General features: G+C 35.7%; 1 protein-coding gene across 1 annotated transcript in view; it reads right to left on the reverse strand.

Annotated features, from left to right (window-relative positions):
• The window catches only part of PREX2 (phosphatidylinositol-3,4,5-trisphosphate dependent Rac exchange factor 2), a 281,233-nt gene that overhangs the window by 121,409 nt on the left and 139,908 nt on the right, over positions 1–19,916 (reverse strand). The window contains exons 19-23 of the mRNA XM_077876670.1: positions 18,034–18,119; positions 12,617–12,753; positions 9,957–10,074; positions 7,276–7,460; positions 5,000–5,161 (exon numbers count right to left, since the gene is read on the reverse strand). Of these exons, the coding sequence (XP_077732796.1) occupies positions 5,000–5,161; positions 7,276–7,460; positions 9,957–10,074; positions 12,617–12,753; positions 18,034–18,119 (688 nt within the window). The remainder of the gene's footprint in view (positions 1–4,999; positions 5,162–7,275; positions 7,461–9,956; positions 10,075–12,616; positions 12,754–18,033; positions 18,120–19,916) is intronic.

Here is a 19,916-nt window from a genome sequence, read left to right on the forward strand (position 1 = left end):
AATGAATCTAGAATTAAAAAGAGTTCTAAGGACAATTCAGGGTAAGAATGTTTCTCTAAACAGTGCATAGTTTTATGTCTGGATCACCCACACATCCTGCCCCAAGAAGATTAAACGCCTGCTTAGGATTCATTCAGGTCTCCAGTAAGGTCTGAACTTCTCTCATACATGTGCTAAAAAACATCTGTGGCCTGTACAGCTGGCCAGAAAATCAATTATGATTGCAGCAGCCTGGCTATAGAAACTGCAGAAATCAACTTGTTTCTATTTTTAAAGCCTAAAACTTTTAGAGTCAAAATACAGGAAAGCCAGCTTCTTTGAGATTTTAGTTTCTATGGATACATTTTATTTTACAAAAAAGAGGGGTGTTTGAAGTCTTCATCTGGAAGAAAAATATGTTACTAATAATAGTTTAAAAGTAAATATGTGGAAATTAAAAATACATATTCACAAATGCTATATTTTCTGTGGACATGCATTTGATACACAAATAGAGCTAACCTTACATAACCTAGTAAGGCTATTATTGTCTTAGCTATCTGAATTTTGTTCAAATAAAAAATATCCCTGAAATATTTTCTTGCTAACCTTGTTCATCTAATGAGAAAGACAGTCAAATATTCTAAATACGTGTGCGGTCAGTAAAAGATGCTGAAAAAGGATCTTTTAAAGTGCTTAACTCCTAATTGACTATAGGTTTATCTTTATTTCTAAAATTAAAAATAAAAATAAGCGAGACAATATTCCATAGGACTGATACCTAGTCTGCTACTTGCCAGCTAAGTGACCTTAAGCAAATTCTTAATCTCCCTGCGAAAGAAGCAGATGGTAGGAGTATTCAGTACATATGGCTGTTTTGAGGCTCAAACAATAATGTACATACAAGAGCTTTCCAAATCTAGTGATGTAATTTTTACCATCTCAAATCACTGCCCATCATTAGCCTGTCCATCTTTGCTTTAAAAGCTTTCTAGGCTCTTAGTTACTTCTGAGAAAATGGAAGATACTTTTTACTTGCCAGGGTGGTGTTTTTGAGAAGCCTTAACATTTGGGGAAAAACCCTGTCCCTGATGCTTCTAATCTACCCCCAAGATACACTTTTCAGTTTATCACAAATCACATTTTTGTTAAAAACCAAGGTATAACATCTTCTTCATCCACCATAACCAATCCATCATAGAGCTGTATACAGTCTACATCCTCTGCACCACTTGAATTGACTCTTTTCTCTCCATCCCCAGTGCTTCTACATGAGACCAAGTCACCACTGACTTGCCCTTTTTACAAATAAATCTGATTATTATGTCACTTTAAAATATCACTAGAAAAATCAGATTTTGCCAGTTTTCTTTTTAATGGTATCCAACTCAAATCCTCCTTTCTAGTCTAGGCAGTATGCCAATTCTTCATCAATAAAATCAGTCCCATTTCTGTGGCTCTGCCTTCACTCAAGAGGTTTCTCCTTACTTGAGTGTCATCTCTACTTCTCTCTGACACATCCTTCCAACTTAGAGCAGCTAGCATTTACCGACTATTCCATCCACGATGATTTCTCTTTTACTGAAATGCTATTGCCCTTGTAGTCAGACCCATACTGTTTAGCTATATAGTGCTATTTAGCAGTGGAATTTGAACAATACATATGCTGTATAGCATAGCATCAAATGTAGGTAGGCAAACAAAAACTAGATTTACGATAAAAGGGAACAAGGTTCAATTTCCACAGCTGTGCTCAGCTGTGTGCCTTTGGGCAAGTTACTTAACCACTCTGAGCTTCAATCATTTCATCAATGAAATAGATGATATGTCACGTCACAGTGTTGATAAAATTATATAATATCTGAAATCTATAAAATACTTATGCAATGTCTGATACTGTAGCAGGCTGCTATAAACTGTTGTGTGCTGCATAATTCCAGGGAGCACCATCATATAGAGCAGGGTATGATATGCCAGCACATTCAACTAGTCATGGTGGTACCTCCTAGTAGGTTAGGTAGTAGTATTTTTAGTTACTTCATATATTTTAACCTTTCTTCCCCTGCAGATTATAGGTGTGGGAGGGCAGCCATCCTCAAGTTATTGTTGACAACATAGTAGGTACAGATTTAGTAAATATTTCCTTGTTCTTCCCATCCCATCCTGCAACAAATTTGCTTCCATGAAGTTGAGTTTTAGACTCATTCATCGGGTTTCATTAAAGAGTGTATTAAAAATAAATGCCACATAAAACAAATTGCTATTTCTTTTTCAGGGACAGCTTTACGGGCACTGCCCTGACATTTCCTGGTGCCACCTCTTTGAAATTCAGTGTGAGAGATTTCTTTTGGAACTCAGTCTAAGAAAAGCTTTGCTTCTCTTAAGAAACATGTATAAATCACAGGAATGCTGATAAATATGTAATAGACTGTGTTTCTTTTTTTATTTTGGTTATCAGGAAACTGAAGGCCAAATAGAATATTCCACTTTAGCAACTAACTAGAGTCTCAGGAGTTGGAGGACCTTATCACCCTTTCCCCTTGGTGGTCTTTCTATACCATCGACTGTAACATAACTTTACCTATAAACAAATGTACCTGCTCATTTTCCACTAATATCTGTTCTCTCTTTCTTCATTTTATTAATAAAATTCTATGAGTTTTATAGTTGGGTACATGGAAGCCCAGTTTGAGATAACATATATCTCAGCCTCTTTCGGCAAGTGACAAATCGGATGTGAACAGGAGTGCTGTGTACAAATTCTGGGTCATGCCCTCAAACAAGAAACTCTTTACTCTCCACTTCCTCTTTTCTCTTCTGAGGGAATATAATTTGGCATGGTGCTGATGAGCCGACTTTGACCTTGTAGAAGAGGGCAATGTCTTAGACGAGACAGTAAAAATACAGAAGGAGCCCTAGAAGATCATCAAACCCCACCCCACTGGACTCCAGTCCAGCTGAACTTTCATGTAAGCGAAAAATAAGCTTTCAGTTATAAGCTCGTGTTATTTTGGTCCTTATTAAAGCAGCTGAATCAATAGCCTATCTAATATACCTTCATCCTAATGTTTTGTTTTTACTTATATAGTTTACATTTTTTAAAGATATTATTTATTTATTCATGAGAGCAGAAAGAGAGGCAAAGTCATAGGCAGAGGGAGAAGCTGGCTCCCTGAGGAGAGCTCGATGGGGGACTCGATCCCAGGACCAGAGCCAAAGGCAGAAGCTCAACTACTAAACCACCCAGGGGCCCCTATAGTTTACTTTTTTAATGTATATTTCTTTAAGCTATTTCTACTACTTTTGTATGAATGGAAAAATATAAGAAATGACCCCTCCAACACTGACAACTTTGACAATCGGAATCTGCCTGAACCCCTATCATACTTTAAACAGATCCATTTCTGAAGTAGAATGATTCTCTTTTCAAAATGTGCTCAAAGGGGAATATGAATTTGCATTTGTTTAGACCTTCTACTTCAAAGCACTGTCCTATCTTATGCAGAAGGGAGAAGTAAAAAGAGAACCTTCTGTTCTTCAGCTTCAACAGGGCATATTCATGGCATCTTTCCCAAACTCAAAGAGGTGAACTGACCTTAGCAATCAAGGAAAGAGGATTAACAGATGTGACAGTTAAGCAGTGATCTTGAGGATCATTTTTCTTCATGTGAATGGACTTATAAAGAATTAAAATAGCAATACATATTCAACTTCATAAGCTAAACATTTTAGGAAGTCTTAAAACCATGGTGACCTCTCTTCTCCTTGTCCCCACTCAACCTGAGGTAACCAATGGTTAAGTATTCATTTTTGCATTTCCCTATTCTCATACAGCCATATCTGGACACATCTAGGCTTATCCTTGACTTAGTACATCAGGAACATAAAACATACACAATTAACTCACATTCATAAAAACTGAGATAAATATTTCCTAGTATGGCTGTATTAAATTTTAAACAACCAACCTCATTTTAAGGGAAATAATTTAATTAGCTAGTCTCCTATTGATATAATAGAAAAAAAAAACTTACTATACATGTATTTTAGAGATCAATTTCTACTAATTCTATGTCTAAATTGTATCTTCAAATCCATCTAATTTTCTCTGTCTCCCCCATCTTCACCATAGGCCAGGCTACCACCATCATTCACTGGGACTATCGCAATAGTTTCCTCTTCGTCTCTAGGCCTCCATTCTTGCACCTTGAAATCCATTCCTACAGAAGACCCAGCACCATCTTTTAAAAACTTAAACCAATGAAGTCATCCTCGATTATAAGCTTCCAATTGCTTCCATTGATGTGAGAAGAAAATCCAAACTCCTTCCAAAGTTCCAAAAGATAAAAAGCTTCCGTAGCTTTTAACACTGTGCCTGCCTAAGCCAGCCATATTCGCTCTGCCACCCTGGTTTTTGTTTTGTTGCCCTTTTTTTTTTTTTTTTTTTTTTTGCTTTGGGGCCTCTGTAGAGATTTACTTCTTCTTTGCTGCATCCCTCACTCAAATATAAGTACCCTGAGAGGAAAGATCTTCTCTCTTTTATTGTCATATTCCTAGCACCAAGACACCAAGAACAGTACTTGGCATATAAAATGTGCTCAATAAATATGTCAAATAAATGTATTAATCAATCAATTTCAAACAGACTGTGTTCTGTGTATTTTCTGATTGAAAGTTCTATTCCCTCTGTTGAGAGAAAAGGAAAAAAAACTATTGACTTCATAATTAGGTGGCCTGGATTTCCATCCCAACTCTATCTTTTGCTACTAAGTAATTTAATGCTTTAGGCCTCAGTTATTATATTTGGAAAATGTGGAATAATGACCTAGCTTTCTGGTTTACAAAGATCAAATGAGGTTAATAGATGTAAAGATATTCAAAAAACTCTAAAATGTTATGCTATTATTTCAATAAACTGGTACATAAATAAGCAATGAAAATATTATGTATTGAATTAAATTGGACATTTAAATAATTTGAATAATAATTACATGTAAAATATATTCATAAAACTTTTTACCTTTTTATAACTGGATATTCTCTGACATATGTGCTCAATTTTTTCACTGCAAATGGCACTGAATTTACTCTGAAGGTCAGTAGGAATCACTTCATTTAAAGAGTTAAGGCTGGTGCAGTTTTGTACAAAATAATCATCACTTTTAGCCAGGGCTTCAAGAATCTGTAGTAATACAAACACATACACACACACACACACGCACACAGAACAAGAAAAGAAAACCTTCAAAATTAGCCAAATAAAATTTTCACAATTCTAGAACAGAGTGACTCTCCCTTCCCTAGCACACTTCTCTTAGCTGCCTGGGATTTCCATGTTCAATAAAACCCTCACAGTGAAGTGATGGACTTGCGTAGTTTGGGCTCTCATGTTTTGCTTTCTGCCAGCTATAAAAGGTTGCCTGAGGGAAGTGAGTGGACTTCAAAGACTCCCTGCTGGATAAATCAGGATGCTCTGATGTGGTAACACATTGCCTATATTTTAGTCAGTCACTCAGAACATTTTTTTTTCTCAATTTCTTAGTAGAACAACAAAGGGTAAGTAAGGAAAACCAATCGAATGGCATCCTTATTTTCTACTGAGAGCCTAGTACAGAGAATGCATATAGCATATATTTGTTGACAAAATGAATAAATAAGAAATTTTCCTGCTAAAGTAAAATCAATGATAGTTGCAGTGTCTGAGCTCTATCTGACAAAAGCATCTATATGATGTGTTCAATTAATAAATCCCTTTGGCTATTTGAATCAATTGTAAGATAGCATTTGTGTATGCTTGTGTGTATACACACTATTGATCATGGAGAATTTCCAATGAATTGAGAATTAATTATGTGTCATGTTTATGACTGTTCAAAGATTGCAAGGATTAATTATACCCTTACCTGACATTTTTATAATATATAATACATGTATAATAATTTGTAATATAATACATCTTATATTGTATGCGAGATACAATGTATAGATGCTATGTTTATTTGAGCTCCCTCACCACCTCTACCTCCCTATCTTGCAGAATATAAAGTGTGAGTTTTTTGTTTAATCACTACTCTAGAAAGTAGAGCTCAGTTTATGAACAGCAGTGTGATCTTGGTTAAATTTCTAATTTCTTTTATTTTCTTCATGTGTAAAATGGAAATATTTGCAGTACTTATCCGTTGTGATATAAGAATAACTTGTGTAACTTTGCAAATTTGACATAACTAGAAAAAGATGATAATATCCTGGTTCTAAACGCTTAACTGGATTGCCTTAAAAATATAATATAGTTGGGAAGGGTGCGTCTTGAAAATACAGATTCTATATCGAAAGATACATAGTGGTGGAACATCATCAGAAAGATGGAATTTTTTTTGAGGTTGACTTTCAGAATATAAAACAAAACCATAAGATAATTAATTTTGAAATAGTGCATTTGGGTTTCTATCTTATTTTCTCCCACTAAAATCTTAAAAAATACATGCTATAAATGCTAAATCTATCTCAACCACACATATATGAAACAAAGATTAACATGAAAAAATAAAAGTAGTGAAGCTATATGCCATATTTCTTACTTATAATACCTGAATCCTCACAGGGTGATAGAAGAACAGATGAAATACTAAAACTCAGACCTGAGGAGGGTCCAATAGGAGGTTTTATTGATTTACCTGGTGAAAGGATCATGAAAAGCAAGCACTGGGTCACTTACCACATGTTTCATCTATTTGGATTAAAACGCCCCTCCTCCCCTTGTATCTTGGTTTAGTCTAAAGACTAAGGGTGATCTCCTTCCTAACTAAAAATTATATAAATGTCTGAGGGTCTATTCATAAATGGATCTCGAAGCTTTGTGAAATTTTATGAAATAAACATGAGACTTGCAGCATTTGAAGTTTCTTATAATACATTTCATGACTTCAAATACTTTTCAGAGGATTATCTACATTTAAAAAAGCACCACCTGTCACAAAAACCATCTGAAAGGTATTCATGATACTGAATCAACAGATGTAGCAAACTTAACTAAATGCAGAGAAGCCTTTGCCAAATCAACTAACATTTGCCTGGGCAAGAGTCCCATCTAACTTCGCACTGTACTCCAAAAGAGATCAATAAAAGGGAAGGTTGTACGCATTACCGAGTAATGGGGAAAAAAAAAAGAAAAGAAAGTTGAATGAGCTGACAGCTGAAGCATATACAGCTACTTACATTTTTTAAAGTAGAGGAGGGAGAGGATGTCAGTTACTTTATTTAGAACAAAATCCTCAGTTTTCCCAGGATCACTCATACCTTGGCAGTGAGGCTGAAGAAACCTTTGGGCTCAATCATCTTCTCCACCACGTTACACTTTATCCCAGCTGTGCTGTCATACTCATACACGACACCATATTCCAGGTGGACGTTATCCACTGTTAGACTCACATGCTCCTTCTTCCCGTCGATGATGGCCATGGTGTTAAACTTGTCAATTACCTCTGGAACAAAGACAGTTTTAATTCAGCAAATTCAGGAAGGGTTTGTTAGTCTCTTCAAAAATTTGAGTCTCTCTGAATAATTTTTAAAGATTTCTTTAAAGGATGACTAAATCTGATATCCTTGTTAACATTTTGTAAAAACAAGAACGCTTAAAAAAACATATGTTTGAATGATCCAAATCTCACCACTAACATGACTAGTCCTTGCACATCCATTTTGATCTATGTACCATATGTATGCCTATTTATACCATTATAAACATTATACCTACAATTTTATATTTTTTTTAAATTAAAAGCATGCATGACGGGACACTGGAGTGGCTCAGTGGTTGAGCGTCTGCCTCTGGCTCAGGTCGTGATCCTGGGGTCCGGGGATCGAGTCTCACATCGGGCTCCCTCTGGGAGCCTGCTACTCCCTCTGCTGGGTCTCTGCCTCTCTCTGTGTGTCTCTCATGAATAAATAAATAAATCTTAAAAAAAAAACATGCATGACTTAAGACAGGGCTCCTAAAACTGCCTCCAACATTGAATGAATACTTGTTCAAACCAGAAAAAAATATATATATAAAGCCATTCTGAAGAAGCAGAAAGGAGATGCAATAATCATTTTTTTCAGCAGACAAGATGCATGAATTTTCCGAAACAGCATATTCTACAGATAGCTCATTGAGAAAATTTGTCATTGTTCACTATAACATTTTCTTTTTTTTTTTAACATTTTCTTTTTAAAAAAATATTTTATTCATTTATTCATGATAGACACAGAGAGAGAGAGGCAGAAACACAGGCAGAGGGATAAGCAGGCTCCATGCAGAGAGCCCGATGGGGGACTCTATTCCTGGACTCCGGCATCACGCCCTGAGCCAAAGACAGACGCTCAACTACTGAGCCACCCAGGTGTCCCTCACTATAACATTTTTATCTGGAATGTCTTCCTCTAGGTGTTTGGCCTACAATCAGTCAGCTGGTATAAAAACATCTAAAATCTCAAGCAAGAAACCACTGAGAAACCTAACAGCAAATATTAAATTAGCAAAAATAGAATATTAATTAACTAAAAACTGTTAAGTCTTAGAATGGTAGAAACAAACAAAAAAGAATGGTAGAAACAGTAAATACAAAATAGGCAAAAGCAGAATAATGGTTTATTTTAAAATAATTGAGTCCCAGAATAGCTAGAAATCAATTATCAGAGCATCTCATCAACCCTTTCATTGTGGCAGTAATGATGATGAGCAAAAAAAAGCTAACTCTAAATGAAGAATAAAGTCCTTAAGATAAGGTCCTGAGATTTGTCCTGGTTTAAATAATTAAGGAAGTTGATATGTCATAACAACCTTGGTGCTCCAGTGTGGTTGAAATATTTCTAATACCATCCATTATCTAGTGGCTCCTACCAAGTGGTCTTCCTGGAGTGGAGGGAACACAGCTTTTCCTGAGTCCCCCACCACCCACCTTATGATCAGTGTGTTTAGGGGATTATGTAACTGTGCTGGTTTGGAAGAACCTAATAGTACAATAAAAATGTCCAGAGTTATCCACCAATAATATAAATGGAAAGATACCAGAGTTATCCACCAATAATAAAAATGGAAATATACCAGGAAAAAGTAAGAGAGGATTCAAGGACTTGTGTGAAAAAGTGTCGAAACAATAATTCAAGGTATTTGTCAAATACAAACATAAAATTAATTGCCTCCATCCCTTTACCCTTGGGTAAAGCCACCAAATACAGCAATCTGTTGGTTTGCTTCACTGATAAAACAGAAATTATGGGTTCTCATCAAAAGATCTCTCTCTCTCTCTCTCAAAAAAAAAAGACCTTTCTCATTTTTACATTATTAGTTTGTTTCTTTCATTACAATTAATGCTAGAATACAGTAAAAGTTACTTGAATCAAGAAAGTGGTTTCAAAGGGACCATAGACTTTCTTTCTAAATGAAGGCTTCAAATTTTAGTACCCTTACGGATCAGATCTTATTAAAACAGAGATTCTGTTGCAATAGATCTGGGGTGGGGCTGCGATTCTGCATCTCTCCAGGTGATGCTGCAGCTGCTGGTCTGTGAACCACACTGGATTAGGAAGGTCTATACAACATTTAAACTCAAAACAAGGAAACACATTATAACCTGGGTTTAAATCCTCATTCTATCACTTACTAGCTTGGGCAAATCTCTTCGTCTAATAAGCCTCAATTTCTTCTTCCATAAAATAAGGATGATGACAATAATTCTTTTGCGAGATTTCCTTTTTTGGTGACTTTATGAGATAATCCATGTAAAATACTTAATAAAGTGCCTAACAGAGTATACTAACTATGACATGTTAGTCATTAGGTAGTATTGTTTATGAATTTGACATGACATCTATTTGGTGAAAATATCTTAAGAAAGTGGTTTGACCATATCAGGTTTTCAATAATTGGGACTAGCACAGGCATACTGAAAAAGGGTACTACTATAAGCAAATGGAGAGAAAAAGAAGGAACGTACCTTCTACTTTGCAGTCAAAAGCATCTCCTACTTCATCTCCAGGGGGTTTGGAGTTAGACTTTTGAAGGTCTTCTTGAGCGCTCTCAATGCTATTATAAACCCATTGTATGGAATCTTGCTGGAATGAGGAGGGGAAGGAAACCTCAGAGGTATTAGTGCTTCTAAAAATGCATGTTCATTCCCTAAACCTGCTTTAGGAGAGTTGATGATCTTATTTATTCTTCCAGTTTATTCAAAGATAATAAAATGTGAAAGAGAAGGGAAACCAACATCAGAAACTACAAAAAGTTGGGGCACCTGGGTGGCTCAGTGGGTGAGCATCTGCCTTAAGCTCAGGACATGATCCTGGGGTCCTGGGATCAAGTCCCACATCAGGCTCCCTGGAGGGAGCCTGCTTCTCCCTCTGCCTGTGTCTCTGCTTCTTTCTGTGTCTCTCAGGAATAAATAAATAAAATATTTAAAAAAAGAAACTAATAAGTCAGTGGTAATTATATTATTTAACAAACTGACTTTCTTGCTTGAAATTTTATCTTCCAAAGGTGTTTTAAATAAGATGTATTTACCAAAATATATTTTTTTGAAAACGATGTATTTCCCAAGGATCTTATTTAAATGCCTTAAGTATAAATTAAAATAAACTATAAATTTCATTTTTAAATAAATGTCAGATGGACAGTTTTCTGAATAATAATCATCTATCACTATACAAATCATTTAAATGTTCTTCCTAACACATATATTTAATACAGTCAATGCTTTTTTGAATCAAACCAAAGAACACCTTTCATTTCATTAGGGTCCCAAGTGATGTAACTATTTCTTAATCCTATCATGTCCTAAATCATTCTATATTTTAATTAAAATAGCAGTTGCCATCTTATTTAAATAAATAAGAGGAAGTGGCCTCTAAGTAGATGCTTTCAGGTCTGCATTACTTTAAAGTTTATACTTTTCCTAGGTCAGATGACAAACTGAATTGCACTCCTGAAGTGTGATAGAATTTACATTATCGATTTTTTTCTTGTATTCACTTCACAATTGTGTTTAATTATATTTTGCTATCCATCATCAAAATGCCAGTTAACATTTGATCATTCAAATAACCTGCTGTGGCCCCAAAGGAACCACTCACTCCAGTATCCACACCTCTGTGCAGCATCTTCACACACTGACCTGAGGTTTGGTCACAGGATCTGGTTTTCCCAAAGGGATATTAGAAAGCATGATATAAATAGAGTTGATCTCTTTATCCCCTCTTAAAATGCAGACACCATGCAGGAAGGAAAATCTGCTAGACTAGAAAGGGAGGCCATGTAGAGGAGCTCCGGAGTGAGAGAACACAAGGAGGGAGGTTGCAGAGCCCAGGCATTCCCAGCATAACTCCCACCACATTGGGTCCCTTCACAGGAACCAACACTCGGTCAACTCACAGAATGAAAAAAAATAATCAATCGTTGTTTTAAGCTACTAGGTTTTGGGACAGTCTGCTTTGTGGCAGACGCTTAACCGACTGATCCACCCAGGCGCCCCTATTTATTGATTTTCTTAATCATTTCACTAACCAACTCCTCTCTAAGAAAGCAGTCAAGGAAAATGAAAAGGAACAAAACTCAAATCAATTGGACTACTTATCAAAATTCTGACTGAAAGGGAAAGGTTTGATAATTTCAGAAGTGTCTTTTAAAAAAATTTCATTCAATAATATAATATAGTTCAATAAATATTTATTAAACCATTATAAACCAGAATAACCTATGAGTCTATGCATGAATTCCAATTTGCTATGCTAGTTTGACCTTATTAATAAGCAAAATTGATGAGCTATTTTCTTGTAGGTTCAGTATTTTGCAGGATGTCATTTCCTGATCTATGAGAAAATAGCCATTCGTCTCTCTGGTTTGGACATAAAGACACATTCTCAAATCCAGAAGAGAGTACTTGTCTGTTGATGAAGGAAAAGATACAAAGCCTCTCCTCTAAAGTTCCTTTTACATCTAGTTGATTAATCTGAGAGAATTTTCTCTTATAGGCCAATATTCACTTGTGCTTCATGGGATAAGCTTTGCCTGTAAATTAGGACTCTAATTTTATTTTTCTACAGCACTTGAAATTTAGTCAGAGGATAATGCTTAGAATTTTAAGTAATGACAAGTACATTTTGGTATTTTCTTTTAAGAGCTAAATCCAGTTACTTAAACAAATATATCCAAAACTCAATCACAGACCCTATAAAAGCCACACAGACACATAATAACCGTTATAAATCCTAAAGCATTCACAAAGGTCAAGAAAACAATTAAAACCTTTGGATTTCAATTTGATAAACGGTATTTGAAAATTCATAGCACAATGTCTACAGCCATATCACCCTGAATGCACCCGATCTTGTCTGAAAATTCATAGCACAAAATGAATGAAAGGAAAATCCACCAGAGCACTTTTTAAATAGATGAAGATATCGTGACAATAAGCTGCAATCATTTAAGCATAATTGATCATAGATAATTATAATTATAATTAATAATAATTATAATAACACAATCATAATGCTGAGCTTATACCATGCTTAAATGTGATCCTAGAAGCAGAAACCTGTGTTGTGCTCTAGGCTTTCTACGTAAGTATGCAATGAGATCTAGATAAGCTGCAGGGCAGTTTACCTTCATTGGTCTCCTATATTTCCTGCAGGCTGTAACATGTGCAATAACGCTGGCATGGGTCTCTTTACTGACATTGATTCCATTTACTTTGATAATACACTGTCCAGGGTGGAGACCAGCTGCTGCAGCCACAGTTCCTTCAAATACAAATAGGAAAATTGCCAAAAATTTGAGGAATGACATTCATTTTTATCACATATACAACAAGGAAAGTAATTTTTAAGTATAACAGAGATCTGGCTAGTATGCTCTTGATAAATTTAGTTCTGATAGCAATGCCCTCTCAAAATTTTTCTACTTTTCATCTGGCCACTCAAACTGTGATTAACAAAATATTCTCACATCTCCCTGAGAGTTAGTTTGAAGGATTATTGTAAAGTGACCTTTAACATGTTAGTCAGATATTCCCCCTCTCAAATGTCTAGTCAGTCTTAATTTTCTACATATGCGTATATAATAGCAAAATGGAAAGCCAGAAATTATGTCTTATTTATCTTTCTTTAGTCTATAAAAATCTCTAAATATTAAAATAGTATTCACTTTAATTGGCTTTTCTTAGTAACATTTAAGAACATTTGTTATTGGAAATTTCAGTTTTATTTCTTTTTATTTTTTAAATTCAATTATAATTAACATACAGCATTGTATTAGTTTCAGGTGTACAATATAATGATTCACCAATTCTATAATAACTTTCATGTTTTAAAATGCAGTTATAAGAAATTCTTAGGGAAAAAAATCAAGTCAACTAGCAACTACAAATAGACTGGATTTGCTAAGTAAAATAAGTGTTCAGGATATCTAAAAAGGGTCAGGAACCACAGAATTGGTAGAGAATAAAACTAATCAGATAACATCAATGGTCAATCATTTATTTGCACAGATGAAGACTTAAATACGCAAGTGGCATATTCTATCAGGGAGTTAAGATTTTCAGAAACTTTCAGTCATTATTATTTGATATTCTGAGCACATCAACATTTACATAGCACCATTAATAAATACAATGAATATAATTATTATAAGTGATTATAAAACTTATGTTAGAAGAGCCTTCTTTTGTAAGCAATTTCTCCAATGAAGGAATTATCAAACATTTTAGACAACATAATTTATATTCAAGAAGACAGTATGTATTTTTTTTCTCACTAAAATTCACTCCTAGAAATACTAAGTGATTTTTCTGGATTGAAGCAGGTCTTGGAGGGAAAAGGGATGCTCCCTATAGAAAGAATAGCCTAAAAAAAGGCACTGAATCAAGAAATAACCTGGACATTTGGAAGCACATGAGCACTTAGTATGAGCTTAAAATGAGAGTGATGGGTGAAGACTCTGGAGAGCCAAGCAGAGCCAGGTTGTGAAGTCCTTGAATACTCTATGTGAAGTCCTAAGAGCCTGGACCTTACTATATATGCATGAGGAAAATCATTTAAGAATTTTAAGCAGACAAGTGACATGACCCCCCAAAACAGAGGATGGATCGCCAGAGTTTAAGTCAAAAATCAAAATCACAACAAGCATCTACTACAATTTTCTGGACTAGGACTAAAGTAGCATTTGTTATAAAAGATAGAATGAGATCAAGTATCTGATGTTTGATGACAGAGTTTTGTGAAGAGGCTACAGTCCTCAGGATTACTCCTCTGCCTTTGGACTCAGTGGCTGAGTAGACAGTCATTTTAATAAAGAAAATACAGAAGGTGAAGCAAGTTCAGAGTATAGATGGAAAGTTCAATTGGGGAAAATACTGAGTTTGGGGTTTTTTTATTTTTTTATTTTTTATTTTATTTATTTTATTTATTTTATTATTTTATTTATTTTATTTTTAATTTTTTTTAAATACTGAGTTTTTAAGGTGCCAACAGGGCATTTAGTGGAGATGTTTAATAAATAATTAGATCTAGACTATAGAACCCAGGAAAGAGATCTGAGCAGGAGGTAGAGATTTAAATATCTCCAGCAAGAAGATCAATGAGATTTCTTACAGAGAACAAGAAGGCAGAGAAGACAGGCAGGAGCCAACAGTTATGGGGATGATAGATGAAGGGAGCTGCCAGAGGAGGGGTAGGAGAAAAATTTGAAAAGTGCCATCTCAGAAATCAAGAGATGAACCTTTCCAGCAAACAGGAGTAGTCAGTTCAAACAAATACCACGAAAGCTCAATTAATACAAATGCTATTGATGTCCAAACAGTACTTTTCAGTCAAGTCCATGATAAATCTTATAAGACAGACTGGAGACATGGGTGGAAGATAGGGAGAGATGTCTATAGCACTGGGCTAAAACTCAAATAGGAAGTGAAGAAGGGCAGCTAAAGATACAGACCAGAATTTCAGGAAGTTTGGTCATGACAAAATAAAGTTTATCAGCATATTATTCCAGAGCTGAGCTTATCAATTTTGGATGTACATACAAATCATCCGAGGATCTTGTTAAAATGTAGGCTCTGACTCCGCACATCCTGCGTGGGTCCTAAGATTTTCCATTTCTAACCAGTCCCCAGGCAATGACAATGCTATAGGTCTATGGATCCTATTTTAAGTAGCAAGGATCTAGATGGGAAAACAGCAAGAGGAAAAGGTTCCGTGTTTGCTGTTCTACTTTGAGATCATTTTGCTTTTTTGTTTATTTTAGTGGGAAAGAATTAAGCATGTTCACAGCCTGTACTATATTAATCCAATGAAGAGAAAAGGCCGAAATTCTGGAAGAGGGATATCTGACAGTGTAACACTCCAGAGAAGGTATCCGAAGGGATGGGATCTAGAACACCTATTCACCTTGAACTCTAAAAATGGGGAAAAAAGACCTCTTCCTCTAGGGTGGGAGAAAGCTAGTGAAGGTGTAAGAGCCAGTGAAACGTGCGGGTATGCAGAAAAAGGTGTGGGACTCTGAGGGTTTCATACCGACCCTGGATTTTTCTGTGAAAAAGGAAGTTCATCTTGGGATACAGGAGGAATGAGGAGAAAAAGAAGGAGATGATGAGAGACTTGAAAAGATTGCTGAGTCATTAGACAGGCCCAGTAAAAGGATGGTGAACTGGGATGACACTAATTCTACATCCATGATAGTTGTTTTCCCAGGTCCCCAGGAGAAAAACCAAAAGAGATGGTTAAGTTGATCCAAGACTAAAAAGAAATGACAGGGTACACCTGAAGAATAATGACGAGGATCCTAGTAATGCTGGCAAGGATGACAGGGGACCTACTCTGGAGATAAAACTGGCTAAGGAAGGGGGTCTTCAGGTATATAACTAACCAGGAGAAACAGAGAAGAATCCAGAGGCTGGAGGTCCCAAATGAATTAAAAAAAAACAAAACAAAATACAAAACAAAAGAACCCCCACAAGCTGAGAATATCAGTGATGTGATTGCAGTAAGAAATTGGCATATTGGAGTTTTAGATTCCAAAGGTGAAATTTCAGATATAGATATACTCTAGTGTATGGCCATAGGAGAGGGCTGAAGAAGAAAAAATGAAAAGTTTTCCTTTCTTACAGCAAAATTACAGTGCAAAAAGAAACCACAGAATAATATCTTTTCATTTAGTATATATCTGAAAGGAAAAGCACATGAGCATTTCTGTCTTTTAGTCTTCAGAAGTAAAGGCCCAGATTTGGGCCTACCCTACAACTACGTTCCAAAGACAGAACCCCGCTCTTTGAAAGACATTGTAATAAGGACAGAGGCACAACTGGATTCACTCAGGTTTTCAGTGATTTTACAGTACAGATAATGTGACTCACTTTTTTGTTTAGTGAAAATGAAGATCTTTGATGTACCAACTATCCCCTTGCAGTATGAAATATATCCCATTTCAGTTTTATAATATTGAGTTATTGGAAAGGTTTTGAATGTCTATTAGTCTATATGTTTTAAACATCTCAGTGAAAAGACAAGTTTTTGAAATAAGATTCATTTTTGTCACATATACACTAATACAGGCAATTTTATAATCTAATACAAGTCTAGCTAGTATGTGCTTGATACATTTGATTCTGATAGCAATACCTTCTCAAAATTTTTCAGTCTAATATCTGGGTGATCATATTAAGATGCTTTACATTTTATGTTTTCTCAGAATGAGAATCATGTATGTCTCTTGTTAAGATAAATGCATGGCCTCTTTGCTTATAGTGACATTTCTTTCTATAGCAGCAAGCTATATACTATGTGGAATCTAACAGTCATTTCCTTAAATCATTTCTAGTGTTAGTATAATACAAAATTTAAGATACATATAACAAGAGATATCAATGGTTTATTTTTATTTACCTATCAAACAAAAAAAGAATAAAACATAAATGTAAGTTATTATTTAATTTAAAATGCATTTTATAGCTTATGAAATGCTTCATTTATATAAATACTTGAAGTAATCATATAGAAACCGGTTATAAAAGACACAGATCATTCTTAAGCCTGAAAACCTACATCTTTGAGTTACTGACAAAAATATAGTTATTTGCCACCAGAGGAAAATACAAATGAACAACTGCATGAAAACGTGCAGAAAAGTGTGATTGGGAGGCATCATTCTCTCATCAGTTTTGTTTTTTAATTTTTATTTAAATCCAATTTAATTAATATATAGCATATTATTTCAGAGGTAGAACTGAGTGATTCATCAGTTGCATATAACACCCAGTGCTCATCACACCACATGCCCTCCTTAATACCCATCACCGTTACCCCAGCCCTTACCTACCCCACTCCCCTCTGGCAACCCTCAATTTGTTTCCTAGAGTTAGGAGTCTCTTATGATTTGTCTCCTTTTCTATTTTCATCTTATTTATTTTTCCTTCCCTTTGCCTATGTAAAAGGCAAAAGATTTATGCAATCTGAAGAGAAACCAGAGTATTCCCTTTGCCTATGTTCATCTGTTTTATTTCTTAAATTCCACATACGCGTGAAATCATAAGGTACCTTGTCTTTCTCTGACTGATTTATTTCACTTAGCATAACACCCTCTAGTTCCATCCACATCATCAGTTTTTAACAGTGATAAATATGCCTTATAATTTTAAGGGTTTTTTTATTTTTTTATTTTTATTTATTTTTTTTAATTTTTATTTATTTATGATAGTCACACACAGAGAGAGAGAGAGAGAGGCAGAGATATAGGCAGAGGGAGAAGCAGGCTCCATGCACCGGGAACCCGACATGGGACTCGATCCCGGGTCTCCAGGATCGCGCCCGGGGCCAAAGGCAGGTACTAAACCGCTGCACCACCCAGGGATCCCCTAAGGTTTTTTTAAAAATATTTTTTTAGGAATATACTGCCACTGACCTAATAAAGTAAAAATATGATTGAGAAAAATCATGACAACATGATCATGTGCATTTTGAACATATTCTCCATCAGCCAGCAATATCCAAACATGCTGAAAAGCTGTTTGCCACGTGGAACGAATTTCTCACCTCTTCCTACTGCATGTACAACTGATGGGCCATATCCTCGGATCTGGAATCCAAGTCCTTCAGCTGAATCTGGGATTTTCACAGTCCTAAAATCAGTTAGAAAATAGGGTAAGATGACTTTAAAATGCCACAGTTGGTTAAAACAATGGTGCCTACACTTTATTCACTCTTTCAGTCAACATGTGTAGGGGGGTTTACTGTGTAAAAGATACTGACTGGGTTAGAAACCAGGTGACAAACAGGGCGCATGCCCTCACAAAGGCACCCAGCCAGCACACATGACAGACTTCCTCAACTGAGCATGGCCATTGCATGGTGTACGCTGAATGAGGAACAGGCTCTGGGATCAGACAAAACTAGCTCCGAATCCTCATTTAGTCACTTGATGGTTGAGTAACTTGCACAAACTCCTTAACTTCTCTGAGCTTGTTTCCACAGAAAGAGGACATTAAAACTCATTTTGCCTGGTGTCATTGGTGACTAAAAGAGGAATCTTTGGTCCATTGCCTTACAACATGCTACAAACCATGTAGGCATTTCAATAAAATGGAAGCTCCTCTCCTTAGCTTACCATTAAAAAAAAAAAAGTATTTATTTATTTGAGAGATAGAGAAGAGATAGAGCAGGAGCAAAGGGGAGGGGCAAAGGGAGAGAGAGAATCCTCCTAAGACTCCCTGCCGGGTTCAGCGATATATGGGTTCAGCGATATACGAGAGGCTCTATCCCTGGACCCTGAGATCAACCTGAGCCGAAATCAAGAGTCCGCCACTTAACAGACAGAGCCACCCACTAAGGAGCCAACTTCTTAGTTTACTGTTACAAAGAAGATAGAGCACTGTGAAATGTCTTTGTTACAAATAATAAAAGAAACAGAGTTAATCCATTTCTACCTGTGGGGAATTTCATCAAAGCACAACAACAAAAAGCTACTTCTATGAAGAACAGATCTGTCAAACACTACCTCAAAATAATTATAAAATGTGATTAACTTCAGTATTTATTCAGTGAAATTTTGAGAGAATAATACATCAAAAGGAAAACCTGAATAAGGAAAGAAATGTTTTCAATGAAGCCATGTGGAAAACAAGATGAGGGAAAGTAGAGCCTGAGTAAACTATTATGACAAACCAATGAGGGATGTCCAGTTTGGCACTAATAAGTGAGCCACTCCACAGAAGGAAGCCAGAGATCAGAGAGCAACAATGAAAAGCAGGGAACATGAGATAAGGCTGAACATTATAATAATAAAAATGACTATCGTAAATTGCAGTACAGAGCAAAGACAAACGAATGCAATGCAATAAATTTTGATGGATGGCCCTAGATGCCCAAGAAACAAAAGTGTTTTCCAAAAGATGACGAATTAATCATGAAACAAATGTCAGCAGCACTTCAAGGGTACATTAGACAGAGCCTGAAGTTAGGTACAACAGCACTTACTTACAATTTATAAAATAGCTGCTAGATCAGTTTGAGCAACACCGTGCCTAGGACACTTGAGAAAGCCATACATGGCATTTGCGCCTGATGGCAGAGGCTGATCCTGCAATCTGAAATATAACCGAGGCAGGCTTTCCAAAATTGGGTGATAGAAATGGGAATTGTCTGTTTTAGGGAAACTTGAAAGTAGTATTATGAATTAAGTTACATACTGTGAATAGGCTATACACTATGAAGTGATCTACATATTGGTGGAGTAGAGGTCACAGAACTAATTTTCCTTTATCCTTAATTACATACCATCTGGTGTATAAGGCTGTATTTCTTGCTTGGAATAGCACCTTGTTACTAGTGTCTGTCAAAAATAAATAAATAAAAGACACCTGAAAATGGGAAATAACTGACTAGGAAAAGGAAAAGAAAAAGGAATAAATATGTTTTCT

This window comes from Canis aureus, chromosome 28, assembly GCF_053574225.1.
Source record: "Canis aureus isolate CA01 chromosome 28, VMU_Caureus_v.1.0, whole genome shotgun sequence".
Lineage (NCBI taxonomy): Eukaryota > Metazoa > Chordata > Mammalia > Carnivora > Canidae > Canis > Canis aureus.